This window comes from Bombus pascuorum, chromosome 5, assembly GCF_905332965.1.
Source record: "Bombus pascuorum chromosome 5, iyBomPasc1.1, whole genome shotgun sequence".
Classification (NCBI taxonomy): Eukaryota; Metazoa; Arthropoda; class Insecta; order Hymenoptera; family Apidae; genus Bombus; species Bombus pascuorum.
In genome coordinates this window covers 17,321,742-17,340,560 of record NC_083492.1, presented here as the reverse complement: position 1 = coordinate 17,340,560, position 18,819 = coordinate 17,321,742, and the positions used below count along the sequence as shown (strand labels likewise).

At 45.2% G+C, this 18,819-nt stretch overlaps 1 protein-coding gene across 1 annotated transcript in view; it reads right to left on the bottom strand.

Moving 5' to 3' along the window:
- The window catches only part of LOC132906986 (neurogenic locus protein delta), a 48,389-nt gene extending 31,013 nt beyond the window's left edge, over nt 1-17,376 (bottom strand). Inside the window, exons 1-2 of the mRNA XM_060959679.1 lie at nt 15,380-17,376; nt 10,897-11,199 (exon numbers count right to left, since the gene is read on the bottom strand). Of these exons, the coding sequence (XP_060815662.1) occupies nt 10,897-11,199; nt 15,380-15,439 (363 nt within the window). The 5' untranslated portion in view covers nt 15,440-17,376. The remainder of the gene's footprint in view (nt 1-10,896; nt 11,200-15,379) is intronic.
- Between the last annotated feature and the right edge of the window lie 1,443 nt (nt 17,377-18,819).

The window sequence follows — 18,819 nt, the reverse complement described above, 5'->3', positions numbered from 1 at the left end:
GGCACATTATTGTGTAATAAGTACGTGCCGTACACGCGGTGCTCCGTACGTGTACATGCAGTGATAATGCGACGTTTAATTATTAACGTCACACGCACGAGTATGTACACATCCACACGCATGGTTCTATATCGGCATGCGTGTGTACCTGACACAGTCAAACAAGGAGACTATCGAGACAGAGAGAGAGAGAGAGAGAGATGGTCGAGGAGCGGCTGGTATTACACACGACCTCGTTAGTCGTTGCCGCACCGTGAATAATAAATGTTTATATCCGGCCTCTCTGTCATCATCGTTGCCGTTCCTGTTCGCGTAAACGAGCCGGCAACTCGGACGTGCCGCGAGCACTGGGAACAATTTCATTATTCAGAGATCCCCGATGACCTGGCGCGTAGTAAGCCGAGTCGAGCATCGCTCGTGTGAGAAATCCGCTTTGCGTGTATCCCTACACCTATCTTTCTCTCTCCCGCAGCCGGGCCCGTCCTCTTTTTCCCTGCGGGTTAAACAGAACGATTTAACCCGGTTTTTCCACGATTCGTGATAGCACCTGACGAATGGGTGATTTGTACGTCGTGCGCATGGGTGTACACCCTTTTGATCGTCGTTTGAAACGCGATACTCCGCTGCGCGAGAACTGTTTTGCTGCAATTGCTAATGAATCGTGCCTCGATGGCGTGATAGATGCAAATTGGATAATTAAATCTGAAACTGAACTACGTTTGTGTATCGAGTACCGAGGGTAGGTTTCATTTCTATGAATATTTGATACGTCGAGAGATCCCAGTGGGTAACGCGAGCTAAAACTTGTAGGCAAATGATATACTGTTTAATGTTTTGCCAAGATTTGTAAAATGTAATTTTTGAATGCTTCCTTCGCTAACAAACGACTAGTATTGATCGACCGAAACGGATCTAGCTCTACTAACTTACACTCACAACCGAATTCTCTTACAAGAGAATTCCAAGATGTGATTGCAAGTTAAATGCTTAGCATTGCGACACGTTCATAATATAATAATAATATGTATATAACATAACAGGCAAGTGTTTCGTCATATACACACTACATATAGGGATCTGTTAAGAACGAACATCTAGAATTTCGTCACTTTCGAGTCTTTAATCAAAAAATCGTAGACAAAAGGTCCCTGGAATACCAGGCAACGTAGGAAAAAAGGCCGCGGCGATTTCTCTGGCCGATATATATCCCGTAAAATCACGAGGCAATTTGTCACCGGGAAAAGAACGAAAAGGCAGAGGGGCCGCAGGTATGTCACATGCGTGTACACGTTAGAAAGTTCCAGCGTGAATTCCGCGGTATACCTTAGTCCTCTGTTGAACCTTCGAGATGGGGCGCATTCGTTCACAGAGAAACAGAGATGGAACGATGAAAAAAAAAAACAAAAGGAAGGGAAGAGAGAAGAAAAGCACGATGGGGATAAAACAGAAGGGAAAAGGTGGAAAGGGTGAGAGGATGGAGCGGAAGGTGTAGATGTCTGAGAAGAGAAGGAAAGCTGAAAGAGGCAGACCGCCCTTTTCTCTCGCGGCAAGGACGAAAGCGAGGCGCAATGGAGGCCAGAAAGAAGGAACGATGAAACGAACGGTCCGCGGAGGCGGAGAATCGAGAGGGGGGCTGGAGCCGCGGGGGGAAGGAAATAAATTGTCGAGGAGACAAATGCCACCGTGATCGGCCGCTAATTTATTACGGGGATCGGAATTAAGCCGACAAAAACCTGAAAAAGCCTCGCGTAGGCATCCTAAGAACAATGTGTTGGGTGTGTTCAGTGGCCGGTTAGCAGTTCTGCCACGGCGGAACGAGATATAAAGATGAGCAAAGGATGGACAAGGAGAGAGGAAGAAGAGAGAGAGAGAGAGAGAGACCGAAGATTTGAATGAAAAGGAATGAGAAGAAAGATATGGGAAAAGAAAGAGAAAGAAAGGGACGGTGTACTTGCACATACATATACATCGTGTACGTAAATGTATATGTACAAGAACATATATGAATATATTTATATATGTATTCACATACACTGTGTGAAAAAGAAAGAAGGAAAGAGAGGGAAGAAAGAAGATAGACGCAAAAAAGCGCACCGTAAGCAGTAAGGTAACGTTGAAAGTGAGAAAAGGAAAAGGAAGGAAAAGAGGCACTGCAAAAGAGACACCGTCGTATATTCCTTTTCTGGACATATATATATATATATACATATATACTAACACAGAAGAGGAACCTGAATGATGAAAAGGAAGAGAAACAGCCTCTGCTCGTTCCGTGTTCGACGGACAGAGAAACGAGGATAGAATGGACGAGGCGATCGTGAAGGAGAGAGAACGCGAAGAAACCGGCTTAAGGCAGAGAAAGAAAGACAGAGGCTCGCTCACTCGCGGCAGTTGGTTCCCACGGCTGCGCAGCATACCTCCACCTTCTCTCGCCTCTCTCTCTCCGCTCCACACGACTCTCCTGCTCGTGCTCCTCTTTCGTCTCGTTCTTCCTCTCTCTAACAACTCGCCATCACGTCGACTCCTTTCTTTCTACTCTGTAATTCGTCTTTCCCCGTTCAATTCGCTCGAAAAAAAAAAAAAGAAAAAAGAATGTTCTTTCCTCGTTTCGCACTATCGAGACTACATCTAGCCACTTCTTTTACTCCTAATACCTAGCCCCTGGCTTCTTTCTCTATTTCTTCGTCCCGATGGAATAACCTCGTCTAGCGCTCCTCTCGTTCGGTCATCCGTCCTTCTTTCGTACGTACGCGCGCACAGTTTCGCCACGCAGTGTGCGCAAGCGTTGCAATCTCGTCGCGCTGCATATATGTACATATATGCACGTATATTAATCATCGCGGAAAACGGTCGCGGCGAACGAGAAAGAAGAAACAGGTAGCCTGAACGTGTACACGATCGCATATAGATGCGACCGGTGATTCGGTATCGAGGCTGAGACTGTTGCTGTTGCAGCATGATTCATAGTGGAAAAGGGAGCCGGAAGTCGGCTACGACTTTTCGCCGTCTCCTGGGAAAACGCGCGATTATCCATGCTACAAGCTAGATCTTTACAACCGGTTGCACTAACTTTGTGTTCCTTTTCTTAAATAATCGTAAAAGCTTTTAATGCCTGATAATAATATGCAAATGCTAGGGAGGCGAAGTGAAGTTTTTATGATAAACATTCTCATGCCAATATTTACCTGTTAACATACTTTTCGATGAGAAATCTGTTTCAAGAAGAAAAATGTCATATCCAAATGATAAGTTCGCTCGAGTTCGCCTGTTAAAAGGTTAATTGACGAAGCATCGATTAGACAAGGGTTGTTATAAAGAGGGCATAGTGTAAGAGAAAAACATCGAACGAGCTATCGCAGAAAGCCGGTCGTCCTAGCGGTTCTATTTTTAACCATTCACGCTTTAATGTCTCGCGCGCGTAGACGAGCGTGTGGTCTCGCGCTCGACAAGCGTGGCATTTCCGCATGGAGAAATTTTCGTGGCCTCCATTCTTCGTCGAAAGGAGGAAGAGGAAACCGAGGATAACGAGCGACGAGTCGACTCTTCGCCTTTAAGCTATGCCTCCTATAGGCGCTCACGACCTATGAAAAGTACATTGACACACCCACTTCAACGTGCATATGAAGTTTTTTAAACGCGTTACGTAGCTCGTAACGTTGACCGGTCGACAAAAGTACGAAACAATTTCCGCGAGTCCTTTTTTATCGACGAATGGAAACGATACGTCTCCGCTCCCCCCTCCCCACGCCGTTGACTATGTCGAAGTAATTTAGAGGCGAACACAGGAGCGTGCATTTAATCGCTACTCGTTACACTGAATTATTACACCAACCGAATAATTTTATTCGTTCCTTTCCTCGTTTTGAGTAATGCGAACAAAAGTCACGCTTTCACAGTCCCTCTTTAACTCGCGCGAGCGTTCTTCTGTTAATGGATATTTCACTGAGCGACCGCGGCGATATTACCCGTTCGCCGAGTTTCTATTTCCCGCGCAATCTATTCAATTATTCAGCGGAATTTCCTGCGATCGATGCGTCTGGTCGATAGAATCGCATCGGTCGCGGATTTATTGCATCGAAACACAAACATAAACTCGATTCCTCTGTTGGTGTCGCGTTCAGAATTATGCATTCAGCGCGTCTCGCGGATGGAAACCATCGCGAGATGAACGAAGATATAGAACGAGAGGAGGAGGAGGAGGAACAACATCGAGAAGAGCAAAAAGTGAAACGTGCTAGAAGCTAGAACTCAGAGATGAAGATACAATCTATTCTCGTAAATACACTGGTATAGAAACAAATGTCTCAGGCGGGATAGAGTCTGTCAAGTAAAAAACAGATAAAATAAAGATATCTGACAAAAAATACAAGCGCAGCTGCAAAAACGCTCGATCTATAAGCGTGATTTTTTTTTTGTTTTTTTTTTTCGTTTTACGATAACCTTGAACCAAATTGGAGGATTTTCTAGTGACAAAAAAAAAAAAAAAAAAAGAAAAAGAAAAAAACGAGTAGGAACAAAAGAAAAACAAGCAGAAAAAAGAACAGTAGCGCGTTCGAAGCGTATACAACTGGTCGAGCGATATTGGTATAAGGGGAAAAAAATCCTGCTAATGTACCGGGAAGAAGTGAAATGGGCCAGAAAAGCAGGCTGGAATGAAACGAATCCACGTGAACGGCTCGCGCGTTCCATGCGACATGTTAATACGCTTAAACAGCAGGTCTATCAGCTGATGGTGTACCTGCTCGATGACCACGTGTCGCACCTCCAGGATGAGGCAGAAACATATGTGGGTACCTGTTTACGTGTCTCTCTATTCCGAGTCGTAACCAGAGTGAAGTTAGAAACGCTTGTGGCCCATATACACACACTCTCTCTTTCTTTCCGGTACCAGCAGCGTGCACGAACCGGCAAAAAAAGATGGCCCCCGGGCAGAAAGCCATTTTACCATTATTACGGAGGGCACTCTTCCTTGCTTCTCTCGTTCAGCTCTTTCAGCATCCTTCTAAAAGAAGTCACTGATGCCGTAAGGAAGACGAAGACGCAAGAGAGGTAAAAGAAGCAAAAGACGACCAGCTAAGTAGCGAAAGACCGCTTCTTCATCATCATCCGCGACACGCTTCGAGTAACCGTGCCTCCGCCTCTTAGTAAGCTATTTGTAGATAAGTTCAAGCGCGTTTGTAATCGTTAGCCGACGTAACGCTCTAATTAGTTATTCTGCTAATTAGATTTTGACGGTTAATTAGCAGCCGACTTTCCCACGATCGGAACACAATGGCCGCCTCGAGGCGCCACCTGCCACGCGTTTTTCCGCCATTCGGCTCTCGCTCAGATTTGAGGTATTGTCGTTCGTCGATATATATATATCGATATGTATATATATATATATATATCGATTCGAAAGATACACGAAACGATCTTATTACGTATGTGGCGTGCAAATAGAGAAAGAAAGGAAGCGACGACGTAGAAAAGAGGTCAATCGCGGGTGGTTCTAAAGATACTCTACAGCTTGAAATCTCTTGCTAGCCCTAGCGAATAAGTTTGCACCGCAGTCGTTTCTTCGTTTGATCTGCTGGCGTCGAACTTCATCATCTCTATCATCGTGTCTTGCGTCATATCAGAAGGAAAACAGAAATGTGCCAAACATCTACCATACGACTGAGCTTACAAATGAATGAATTTAATAAATACGGCCTTCCTATCAAAAATATACTTTTGTTAATATAGATACACTATCCTTTATTAATCCTGCGAATACAGTACAAATCCATGAACGTTATTCTAGAAAAGTGCGTACTGTAGCAATGAAAATAAACAAAGGTAAAGCCTAAATGCCATTGCAGAAGTTATTCAATGATATATGTGCACGATCCAAACAAGTGCTTTTAAAATAAACGTGAAAGGCTTGCTACTATAATATCTCGGAATTAATATTCTTTATCTATTCTTTATCGATATTCTTTGACGGTACCATAAAAGATGAATCGACAGTTTCTCAGTTGACTCGAGAAATCACCGGCATTTACAATTGCGAAACTTTCACCGAATCCCTCTGGTGTACCTATCTCGCGAGCGATATAAGAGAAAAAAGCCGCGGTATCCGAGCATCGTGGAGCTGACTCGGGTAGAGTACCGGTCAGCTGGCGTCCGAGTCCGCGTCGCGTCCTCTCCCCGTCTCTAAGACGTAATTTATGCTAAACGTTTCACGTCGTGGATGCCGCGTATCGGCGTACACCCGAGTCAGCCATTCATCCGACGCCCTTCTCCGCTTGTTCCTTCGTCTGGGACGCGAATCACGCAGCCTTTTCGGCCGTGGGACCACGATTCTCTGTCTCTTTCGGCCCCACCTTCTCTTCGTCATTTCCCCACCTTCCGCGCGGCTGCTTTACGTGTATATACCTGTGTCTGTTTGTGTGCACCACCTTTATGCTCCTCTCTATCCTTGGCCGTCTCTGTCGGTCGCGCGGCGGGAGCCTTTCATTCGTCCTTCTCTCCCTTTCTTTCTGCGCTCCACGTCCTTCTCCGGTTGGTACCCACGATCCTCGAGTATGTACGATACGCGAGAGCCCTCGCTTGCTTTGTGGACCGCGGATACACAGGAAGGATAAGGGAAAGAAAGGAATTTTTTTTAATGATTCTTTGAACCGACCCGATCATCTTTGTCCGAGTCCTCTGTCCGGTTACGAGCGACAATGAGTATTACGTTACCCGCGGTGATGAAAAATTATCGATAGAAATTCGCTAAAACACTAAATTATATAGTTAAGCTACGAAAGAATAGGAAACGAAAGACATTGGAATAACGATATTAATATTTACGAGGAAAAAACGTTAACGAAAAGAAAGTGTCCGTGTAGAATCGAGAGACTCGTGACAATTAAGATGAAATATATGTACGCGAATATTAAAGAAGACCGAGTACATAGAGAAATGCACGGAACGAAGCGAATTCCTCGAGGATTCCGCACAGTGGTTGTACTGTCACGAGCCGGCGCTGTTTTAATAAGACTTGCAACGCAGTGTGTAACGTAAAGCAATTAACGAGAAGCGAGAAGGACGGAGACAGAAGGAAGCGGGGAGAGAGCGACTCTCGATCTTGATGCAACCAGACGAAGGTTACGATTACGTGTATCAAGCTCGGGGCCTCTTCTGTCTTTTCCAGCCTCTTAATTAACGGTAGACACGCGTACCTCAGACAAACACGCTTGCGCAACCAACCTCTTCCTCGCTATTTCCTGGCCAACTTTCGGTAACACCAGGCTTACCCGTCTTTTCCTTTTATCTCGTGATCGACCGACACGGGATAATTAAGAAAGGAATTCGCGAATGAATCCGGCGTGGAAAATCACGAAGGAAAGGCACACTTATTTATTTCACCTCCTCTTTTCGTTCTGTCTTCGAACGAAAGAAGCTCGTCTATCCACGCCACTCAGCTAACTGTTATTAATGATGCATTGTTGCTTTTGCGTCTACGCACCGCGACTCCCGGCAGTGCCTGTAATTAGCGCGTTTCCGGCACGTCGATCCACCCGTGCGTTCAAACTTCGGAAGATTTCCCGCTCGACGAAGATACGCTGTTAACTACTCTCATAGCACTAAATGCTTCGTCTTAACGTGGAAGTGTACGATTCTTCCTTGACCATTCGTTTAAACCTGCAAAGATTTCCCATTCGCTACATCTACGGTGTTAACTATTTTCCAATTAAACGTTTAGTCTTTATACGATATATGATCTTTCATCGATAATCGGTACAATCGTAAATTATTATTACAGAGGATCCTTCTCTTCTTTTTTTACCAGACGGAAACCCATTCTCACGCACCGGCGCAACGAAAATAAATCCGACACTCCAAATAGCGATTACACGTACGGCGTCTATTCCTTTTCCCTGACGTCGTCCGCCGCCACATATAAGAAGAGACAGACTACCGTGCCGATTCAAAGGTTGCTTCTCTACACACAGGATTTCGGCCAGCCTCTCTTCCGAGAACGTCGCTTTTTTTTTTTTTCTTCCTCGTCGTCGAGAAGAGTTCCTGTCTTACAACCGACAGAGCCTTTTGCCGCTTTATAGCTTGCAATATCGGTCGATACCACTGTTGGAAAATAGTGGGGGTAAAGGATGGAGACAGAGAGCAGCAGGTTAAACGACGCGGTAGACAAATTTCGGATGGAAATCAGTGGCAGAAGAGGTAGAAAGATTCTGGAAGATAAATAAATACGTACACGGCTGTTGTGAAAGAAAAAAGTGAAAGACGATGCAGAAAGCGGTTTGAAATACGACGAAAAGCGAGGAAAAGGAAGGAGCAAGGCGAATTTTTGAAGTGAGAACGAGAACTGGCGCAGAGGTGGCGCGAGGGGCGCCATATGGGTTAGTAAATTTAACTCTGCCCGCGAGAGAGCTTCCAAGAGAACAAGGACAGGGTATAAACGGTGCGAGAGAGAACGAAAGAGAGATTACGAGGGAAGTGTAGAAGCACAAAAGGCCTAGCCATCTGCCAGTGGCCCTGCAGTGCGTCTCATAGGCAGAAGTACGCGAACAGCAACGAGAGAACTGATGTATACCAGGGATGGTGGGCAAACATTGGCGTAGACACGCTACTCGATGGCACGCGTTAACGAGCGAATACGCTTCCGATGCACCGCCTCGTCAACGTGTCGCTTTATGTAACGAAGGTGTTTGAACTTGATGGCATTCTAGTTTCTTCACGATACTGCTGCACGATCGAATAAAAACATACCAATCTCTACTTTCTTTCGACGAATTTGCGTTATGATAATTTTATGTTGCCACCATAGTCTGGCATTCATCTTGTATCTACGTGTCATCGAAACCTCGTATACACGAGACAAATATACGTAGCTAATAATACGGGAAATGCAAAAAGAAATTGAAGATTATTACTAGAATTACTGATCTCTAGACGATCCTAAATATATTATACAGAAATAATAATTAAAGAGGCACGATGAAGATAAATAAGATGTAATCGTATGTCTACTTCTGCACGTTAATTTTGTCAAAAGTTCTTGTATGTTTTTCCTAACTGTAAAAACAAGTATGACAGTTTTACTACCGCAGAATTTATTTCTCTCTAAAATTAATACGTCTAAAAATTTAAATAGAAGTGGAACAACAAATATTGCTTATATTCTTCCATTAAGCTTTTTCATCTAAATTCTATATCATCGATTTGTAATTATTTTATCATTTCAAAAAATCGACGGTTTCTGCCAATGCCAGGAATTACTGAAGCAACAACAAGCAAGTAATAGCAGCAACAGCAGGAGGGAGAGACAAGTGCCATCGTCCGTCTTGCTCGCACTGTCGGTTCTCGCACCATCTGCCATTCGTTTGGTCATCCTCGTCGCACCGTGGCGCGCGGCTGTGCGTGCACGCGCGCGCCGTGCCACGAAATGTTCGTTTTTAATGCCGATCGACCTGCCTTTCTTTCGTCGCGACCGCGAGAAAGTAGGAAGAGGACAAGGGGGGCTGTAATTTTTCCTCTGCTTACACAAATTCTTCTTTTTCTCTTGGTTCGTTTCATTTTTTCGCCACGAGGTTAATTACTCGAGGCGACCGGTTACGCGTGCGATGGGCAGGTGCGGTATGTTCGTGAGATTTTTACGCAATTTTATTTCGTGTTTCAAGAATGGAAAGCAGTCTACTTTTAAAGAACGAGGTAATTGAGGCGACAGCTAATCAGCCAATTTACTTTTCAATTTTCCCTTATCGATACCCTGACGGAAGCGGCACAAGAAGAACAAAAAACGTGCGGTTAAAGACAACCTTTACGACCCCTTCGAATGGTTCTACTGTCGGTATTGTACCGTCGGAAAACAAGTAGAGATAAGACAACTAATAATGTCGCTAACTGTGTAACGTATATCAACGGTACGTTACCTCCGTTGTACAGGGTGATACAAAAAACAAGATGACTGAAAATCTTGAGAATTTAAGATTGTTAATAATTTTTTGGTTAAGTGTCGAAAGTTGAAGTTAACGCTACTTTTAAATCACTTTTAGGATACAAAAATATCAGTTAACCTGGTTACTACGTTAATTCGCGCCACAGCTAATTTAGCCAGAACGTGGAAAGATAGGAGTTAAAAATCAGCCTGATACAACGAGAGATTTTTTAACCCGCGCGTGTCTCTTTCGTGTTTCAGTCAACGACGAGATCTTAATTTCTCGCGCGCATTCATTTTTTAAGACAAGGATCAAAGTTACAAGCCGCGGTCGTACCGGTGTCGTTTCTTCTCGCCAGAGATCGAGGAAGCAAAGTTACAACATAGAATCGACTAACTGTACCTGAAAGACGCCACAACACGCACTGATCGCTGACGTTAAAACCCTCTATAATAGTCTCTTCCCTTTTTCTACCTAGCGTGACGTGTCTGCAGAAAAAAAGAAGAAACGAACAATCACGATCGTTGAGGAAGATTGTTGTTGGAAATGAAGTCTTTGTAGCGAGCGGGAAACGTTTATCTAATAGACGATTCTCGTACGAACGTGAGAAAAACACGATCGTGCCCGATGGTTTTCATAATGAATTGACTTTTTGTTCGATTTGTTACGCGTCGCACTTTTCAGTTCCGCTTACATTACCGACGATTTTTCGCGTTCTATGCGACGCACGCGATATGTTAATGCCATATCCAGTTGCAAAAACGCAGAGGAGCGGAAGCAAAGTCTACAGTTCTATCGATGACGATGTTTTCAATGTGGTCAATTGTAAATTGTTTAGCGGCATTTTACGCATATAACCAGTAAACATGTTTTACCATTGAGGCTAGTACCCAGCCTTACCGATCTATCTTATCAATTGAGCTAAGATTACGATTAATATTTCGGAAGATCGACGTATGATGTATATGCGGCGTATTGAGACACTTACCGGCCACGTGAACTCGAATGGAAATCTGATGGGATTGGTGAAGCTTGGCATGGCGACGTTGGGGCTGAGATTAACGACGTTCTCGCCTAAAACTGGTGTGACGACGTCGCCGTATGTGCACGGCGTCGTCGTGTCGATCTTTACTTGATATTGTTTCAAGCAGACCCTGAACCTGGTTTTACAAACGCCTGAGCACTCGCCGGTCTTGGAAGTGCTGCCTGAACAGCACTTGCCCAGACTGTCTTTTCCGTACTCGTTCACGAATGACTTCAGTCTCAACTCGAACACCCCGGAGGCGTTTACCTGGAAACAAATTGAATTTCATTCGATAAAAATTCCATTAAAGAAACAAATTATTGATATTCTTATCCTAAGTGCGTCCCTCTTGCGTATCAATTGTCATTTAATTCCAGTTAATGGATCCCGAAATACTTCTCGCTGCACCGATTTATTCCAACTGTACACTAGCGCCACTAGATTACAAAGATTCAAAAGGGAAACATTTCGTGATTCCGTCTTTAATTCAATACGGTAAAGTGGCACAATGTCGTCGTAATTTCATCGTGCGGACGCTGTACGATTTAGTAACTCTAAGTAACTGTACAGAGAGTGCGAGGCTGCCGCACAAAGTGTACGTATACCTGTCTCACAGCGAGACTACCGTGCGACGAACCAATAATTACCGGGTTTTTGGTGAGATCAAATATATCTCGCATCTCCTCACTATCCATCATGGTTCTTTGCCTCGCGTACTCTAACGTCATACGAGACGAGCGAATGAGGTACTTTTGATTTCGCCAAAAAACTAACAATCGTTGGCTCGCCTTGAGGTAGCCTCGTGCGTCTGCCTCGCGCTGTCTGTTCGTATCTTTAGAAATATAGATCTACTAAATTGAACGTTATCGCTACGAAATTGAAACGATGTCGCGTCCTTCGTCTGAACAGGACTTTAACTCGAATTTATATGCCCTACGCCGATTCGTTTCCACGAACTGACGGCAACGACAGAAGAATATACAAGAAAACCAAGGAATCCTCAGAGCTTGCTCGCAACACGCGACAAACAAACTTGGCCAACACACTCCACGTCGGGGGTCGTCTCGTGCCCAACGACCGAACCCGCCGCCGGGGCAGCACGTGTGTAAGCTCGTTTTTGCGCACGCGTTCATCTTCTGTGCTGCACGTCTCCCAGGAGGAGCAGAGATATCCGCGCGAGTGACCCAGCAAAAAGTGCTTTTTTTCGCTTGACAAGACGCGAGCGAGAAACCGCTGGTAAGAAAAGAGGGAAAAGAAGACGGGTAGAGGCGCAGATGGACATTTCGCCACGCGTGCTGCCGAGCTTCGACGATCGTGGAACACGAGGGGCGTTTTCATGCAAAGAGAAAAAAAGAAAGTGTTCTGAAAGCAGTCGTAAACGTATTAACGTATGCTACCGACCGCTGCTCCTCGTCGCGTTAAACTAAAGTCACGAGAAATTCATTACGATTGCCGATGTGTCGAGTAGAGTAGGAACGAGCGCATACGTAACCAGAGATATCTGGAGGATTTCTGTATTTCGTCAAATACATATATAAAAGCTTAAATCGATGGAAAACCAATGACTACTTTGTAACAAAATGTCCGCTAACCTACAATGTCACTCTATGAAGACTTTTAGCGAGAGGCGTAAACACATGTAGAGGTTAAGATCGGTGAATCAGAGAGCAATCTGGGCGGAATGGTTTTTCTTCGGCGACAGAGTATCCAGTGTAAACAGAGCCGATGTGTCAATATTTCTCCGGTTCTACCCTGTCCTTTGTCGTCGTTCGGATAGCAAAAGTTCTTGACCACTGTGGACAATGGCCTACGGCTATGTGAACACGCACATACATACGCGCGCAGGTGCGCAAGTGCACACACAGAGTCATCAGACAACCGAGAAAGCCTTCCCACGAGACATTGTATAGCCTAGCAAAACTATACATATATCGTGTCTCGCGTGAACGAGAGGAGCGCACTAACCTTACTATCGAGCCTGCGGATCGTTTTACGATCCGTCCTGCGCGTCCATTATACGCCCGTTGCGATCTTCGAATTTCGTACTCGGTGACACCGACATTCCTTCACCTTTCTTTTGTCAGCAAGTGAGAAAATAAACATAAAGGACTGACATTTTTATCGCGTTTACGTTAAAACGATCGTTCCACACGCTTTTCGCGAGGCAGACTGGGAATATAGGGGGCGTTTTATGAGTTGTAAGATCTGAACGAGAAAAAATATACACGGGTACGAGGTTTCGCGATCGAACGAAAGAAATACATATTCCTTCGCGAACGTTTCTCATTACGAATCGTAAAACACAGCAGGTTAGAGGTAACGCGTACACACAAGCGGTTCGCCACGATCCTCGATGAGGAATTCTCATTTTTGGCGCGCTGGAGCGCTATTCTCGGAACGAGAATGGCCGCCACCGACTATTTACGGATACAACCGGCGTTATTTCGTCACTAAACAATTTTCTAGAGGAACCCTTTCAGCACCCGTGATCCCACGTCTCATTGTACTACGTATTTCGATATTTCTCGATTTTACCGATTTCAAGATGATAGATTGCTTTCGCGTATTTTCAAAGGTACGCCCGCAGCGAAGGTCGGAAAGAAATTATTGAAAAGAGAGTAAGACGCGACGGGGTAGTGTCGTGGAACGAGACGCGAACAGAGCAGACGAACAGAAGCTAGACACTTCTAAAAGAGTGGATCCAGATTTAGAGTTGTATGCCGGCGAATTCTGCTGCCACTGGTTTTCTCCTCTTTCGACGGATGGTTTGGAAATGTGACCGACAGAGAAAGAAAAAGATGGACGACGTTAGAGGGAGGGACAAGCAAAGAACTACGCGAGAAAGATGGAAAGGCAAAGAGTGAAAAAAAAAAACATCTCTCCCAGGAAGAATACACTTGGAACTCGTGGTGACTAGTGCGTGAAAAAGAAACGAAACTATTATACACGCAACCATGAAGTTGTATTATAAATACGTTGTTACGTTGAGTTTATAAAATTGAATATTTCCACAAGAGAAAAAGGACGACTGAGGGAAAAGACAGATCGAAGGTGAGTTAAAATTGGAAAGCATTCTGCAGCTCGATCGAACCTTATACACATTTACAGATATAGCGGTCGACTGGATAAATATAAGCCGCGATCGCACTTACGCAAGTACTTAATTAGACGCGGGAGAACGTATCAGTGGTGCGCGCGCACAAACACCAAAATGAGATGGTAAATATATAGAGACGAGCTTCTATTCTGAACGCACCCATCGATGGCGTGTCATCGTTTTTACCATAAATACCAACAGAGAGCTTACGACCGGTTTGACAGACGGGAACGTCTCTTGGATTCCGAACCAAAACATCGCGCCATTCATCGACGACGACGAAGGTCGCTTACGATGTGTCTCCGAGTTGACAAACGTATATCTCCCTCTCTGTTCCGTTTGACAACACGCGACACGGATTAGATCCGTTGACAAAATAATTCGTTCATTCCTGTATACCACTTTATTCCTTCATCCAGAGCACTGCATATCGATATTTTACGATATCGTTCGATTTCATTAACATTGCAACTATTCACGCATACGATCCGGAATATGGAACCTGTACCAATATAGTCAAATTGGGTATGAAAAAATATATAATAAAAGATGTTGATCGTTATAAATCTATAAAATACATACAAAGTATTGTAAATTATATATTTCGGTTATTCTAATGTTCTTTTTTTTTTTTTTTTTTTTTTTTTTTAGTTAAGCATCAATGTTAAAAATGACCAATAAGTCATTTTGACTATTTCGGTAGTTTTAATATTAAGATATGTTATCGATCGATCTTAGTCATTTTACAAGTTTTATAGAAAGGTGGCGCGGCGATTACGCGTTAAGCAATACTCCTATGAAATCGATCGAAGCAATGATTGACGGACCATAAAACGATCTCCGATAAAAGAGCCGGTAAAATAGAAGCTATCGTATCCTGATCATCTTTCTCCATCCAAATTTCGACGAACTATCATTCGACTTTGTTACATTGATATGTGACACGCAACAGAATTGCAGTTTCGAGAATCGGATTGTTCGGAAGGAAGAATTCCGAGGCCGGAACGTGGAGGTACGAGATATTTCGGAAGGAGGCGGTTGTAAAACACTTCGGCATGCGTTTAAAAAAGAGTTTTGCAACGCGTTATACAGCAACCTACGGACGCCTCTAAAAATAAACAGAAATATTTCCACGAAACCGTCGACCATCTTTCTCGAACAATGCGAAAAAGAGAAAGAAATGGCGGTATTTAAATTTCGACCAATTTCACACTTCGCGCCTAAATAAACTCCTTCTCTTTTCAAGGAATATTTCCGAAACTTCTTTCTTTCTAAATTTCAAGTAACAGAATGGATCGTAAAATGCGAGATCGATAAAGAAGAGAGAAAAGAATAAAAGATGAAACTTACCGCTCGGGGTGTTGGCAGAAGCACGACGGCGAACGACCACATGAGCATCGTGGTCCACATGTTTGGTGGTTGTTTCGTTCGATGTTTACACGCCGCCGGTGCGTCCTCGGCGGAGGTGTGTGGACCGTGGTGCTCTGGTGTGCTCGTCGGCGTTACCTGCTCGCCGTAATTTCGCGAGGCTGCATAGCCACTGTACCGTACGAGGTACAAGCTACTGTATCCTTCCAACACACACTATTTTTTCCGTTTTTTCGTTGATCGATTTCGTCGAGATGTCGATATAGGTAATCCTCGTTTCGATAGATGTGAAAACTTTGACCGGTTTCTATTTCACGGAAAGATGTAGCGAAAGGAAAAAAAAATAAAGTCGTCGGAACGAAGGGAACTCGCGAATGACTCGCGCGGTCACTTCTGCTGGTCTGTAGCACACTGTATAATACACTCAGAAAAAAATTGATACTGGTATATATTTATTTATATTTATGTATATCCGATGGCAAAGAGGTATTCACGGTTGCCGCGAGAATTATAAGAAAATCACGCGCGATCACTGAACACTGTGTGACACACTTTATTCCATTATCCGTGGGACGCCGAGAGTCGTAGAACAGCTTCGTCCGACAGGGTACAGGATAAATACTCTTGCGCGTAGGATCTATGAAAAACACACTGGTGGTTTGCGATCCTTCGGGCGACGCCTCTCTCTTTCTGATGATTTCGATATCTCCCCAGATTCTTTCTTTGCCTCTATATGCGTATGTATCTATATAATAGACAGATCGTGTACTCGACGATTTCTATTAATTCTTTTTTTTTTTTTCTATTTCCGTCAGCTCTTCGATCGATGTTAAAAATTCCACAACTACGCTCGTGTAGAGCGTTCGTTCGCGGCGCACGAGCCACTACGTCGACGAGGAGCACGACGATCCGCCACGAGCATAATTTTCCACGAAAAGGCACGAATACCACACTCTCCTCCTCGCCAACCGTCGCAACAACGACGAGTCGCGCACTGACTGGCCGTCGACGAACCGTGAGGAATATTCCCTCGGAGACCGCCGGCAAGAGTAGCACGAGAGGAGAAGCGATGTCGGCGATGGTGGTGGTGGTGATGGAGGAAAGAGTAGGAGGAAGAAGAGAAGGGTAGTGGTAGAGAGGCGAAGGTGGAGGTGGAGCGAGGATACCCTCGTCGTGTGTGACGAGTCAAAGACGAACGGGAGAGTCAATGTGCTTTTGCCTTCGCACACCGACAGAGGGGAAGAGTTTCGTAGGGTTAAGGGGAAGGGGAAAGCAGGAGAAGTTACACACTATAGAGAGAACCGGCACGAAAGGCGCTACTCCGCAGCTGAGCTACTACTGGATCCAGAGATGCGCCCCTTAGCCCGCGGTACCGGTGCCAGTAAGCCCGTATTTTCCTTTGTGAAAGTACTGTTCGATCGTATGCGTACGTACGTCGGTATACGAGTACAGCTTGATCTCACTCTCTGTTCAGTTAAACGTATTCCTATCCTTTTTCCGTTCTCTCGGTGTATACACCGTGTGGATATATATGTACGGTTGTAACTTCCACTAGAAAAGCTCTGTGTGTATCGTCGAACGTGTTTCCGCGCCACTAACAGGCAACACTAGCGCCACACTGTGGTCACTTCGGGAAGCACTATAAGCATCGTCTGGCTCACGAAACACTAGCAGCGCGTGATCGACAGATGGCGAGTCCGATCTCGGTTTGTTTCCTGTACACGATGATTGTATAGGAATTTTGCCGAATAGTGTTGATTATATAGTCTCTGTGCGCGCCCGCCTCTTTTCCCCGTTTTATTTTCTATCTCTGTCGCTCCTAGGACACGACGGAACAGAAGATATCCTTAGGTGATAAAGCGTAGTAGTAAACTATAGTCCGTCTTTCTCTCAACTAAAAACGCTCTTCTACTTTGCGCGAACACGCGTGCGCTTTAAGTTCTGGATACGACGGACTATGTATCCGCGTCTACACCACGGCGTGCAACCCTCGACTGGAGGTAGTAAGCCGGGAGCACCCCTACTTATAATTGTGGTCCCGCCGGGCCCCCGGCGGGAGGGGTTGGCCAACTAGAGGGGTGGTGGGTAGCGGCTGCGCCCGTGGCACTACGTGTGGAACTCTAGAGGGGTACGGGGAATTTGGGCGAGGGACCGTGAGGGGAAGGGGATGGTAAAAGAGGCAGCTGCAGGCCGGCTGCACGCGCCCACCCCCACTACCGTAGCCCCTGTACGACACCCCAGCCACTCGTGCGGACTTCTTGCCCGCTTTGCTTGCCTGCCTGCTTGCTTGCCTGCTTGTCTGTCGTGGAGACTCCTCGGGGCGCCTGTCTTCTCTCCCGCCCCCCTTCTCTCGCTCTGCTTCCTCACCTCTCGCCAATGTCGTTATGTCTTCGTCCTACTCCTTCTTCGGGCTCCTTCGCATGCTTTTCTGCTCTACCTCCCTTCGTTCCAACATTGCACCGGTTACACTCCCCAGCTTGTCTCTTGTCTCTGTTCCACGAGCCACGATAACTCGTACCAGCCGTACCCCATCCGACGGCACGCGCCGCGTGCCACCTCCTCGTGACGTCATACCCTTCTTTTTAAGCATATTACGCTTCTTACGCGCCGCGATACGCTCACAGACCGAACGGGTTACCGGAGCCCGGGCAGCAATACCTAAGTCGCGATACACACCACCGCCATCCACTGGCCGCTACTCGCTGATTTCATTACGTTCAAGTATTGGTCCTCTCCTCTTCTCTCCTCGTATCCTCGCTCGATCACCGTTCTCTCGAAAGAAATTATGTATAGGACGCGATCTGAGGGTGTTCTTTAGTGAAATTGTCTTTAGTAAAGTTATTGTGGAATCTGGTGGAGGCGACGAAAAAAATGCGACAGTATTTATGCAAATTGATAAATACTCTCGTATACATGTAAATAATTGAGTTGGATAGATACATTTTTTTCTGAATTAACGAGTGTCCTGCGACTTAGAGACAAGAGTGCATCATCTCCCGCGTTGTACTCCATTCTATGTATTTTCATCGATCAACGTTCCTATCTCCTAAGTTTCACGAATAAAAAGATGTTTATTTTAAAAACACGAGTACGAAAATGGACTCGTGGCTCTCGTTAGTAAAGCGTATCACGCGGATATTGGTACTCAATTTACTCGCGAATTATTAAGAGTTAGGCAGCCTATTCGTCGAACGTTTCTGGTTTCGTCACCCTTCTCCGGTTCTTTCAGCGGACGCGTAATACGCAAAAGTCTCCTGGGTCGGTCTGACGTCACTCGTTGCAAAACCTGATGGGGTGCGGTGAACCCCACCCCGCCTCTATCGGCCCTCTATGCAAGACGCGTAAGTATTAAGTATATGTGATGTAGTGTACGGGGTGACAGATTATTACGGTGCACATACTGCTCGTCGCGGGCTTTTGTG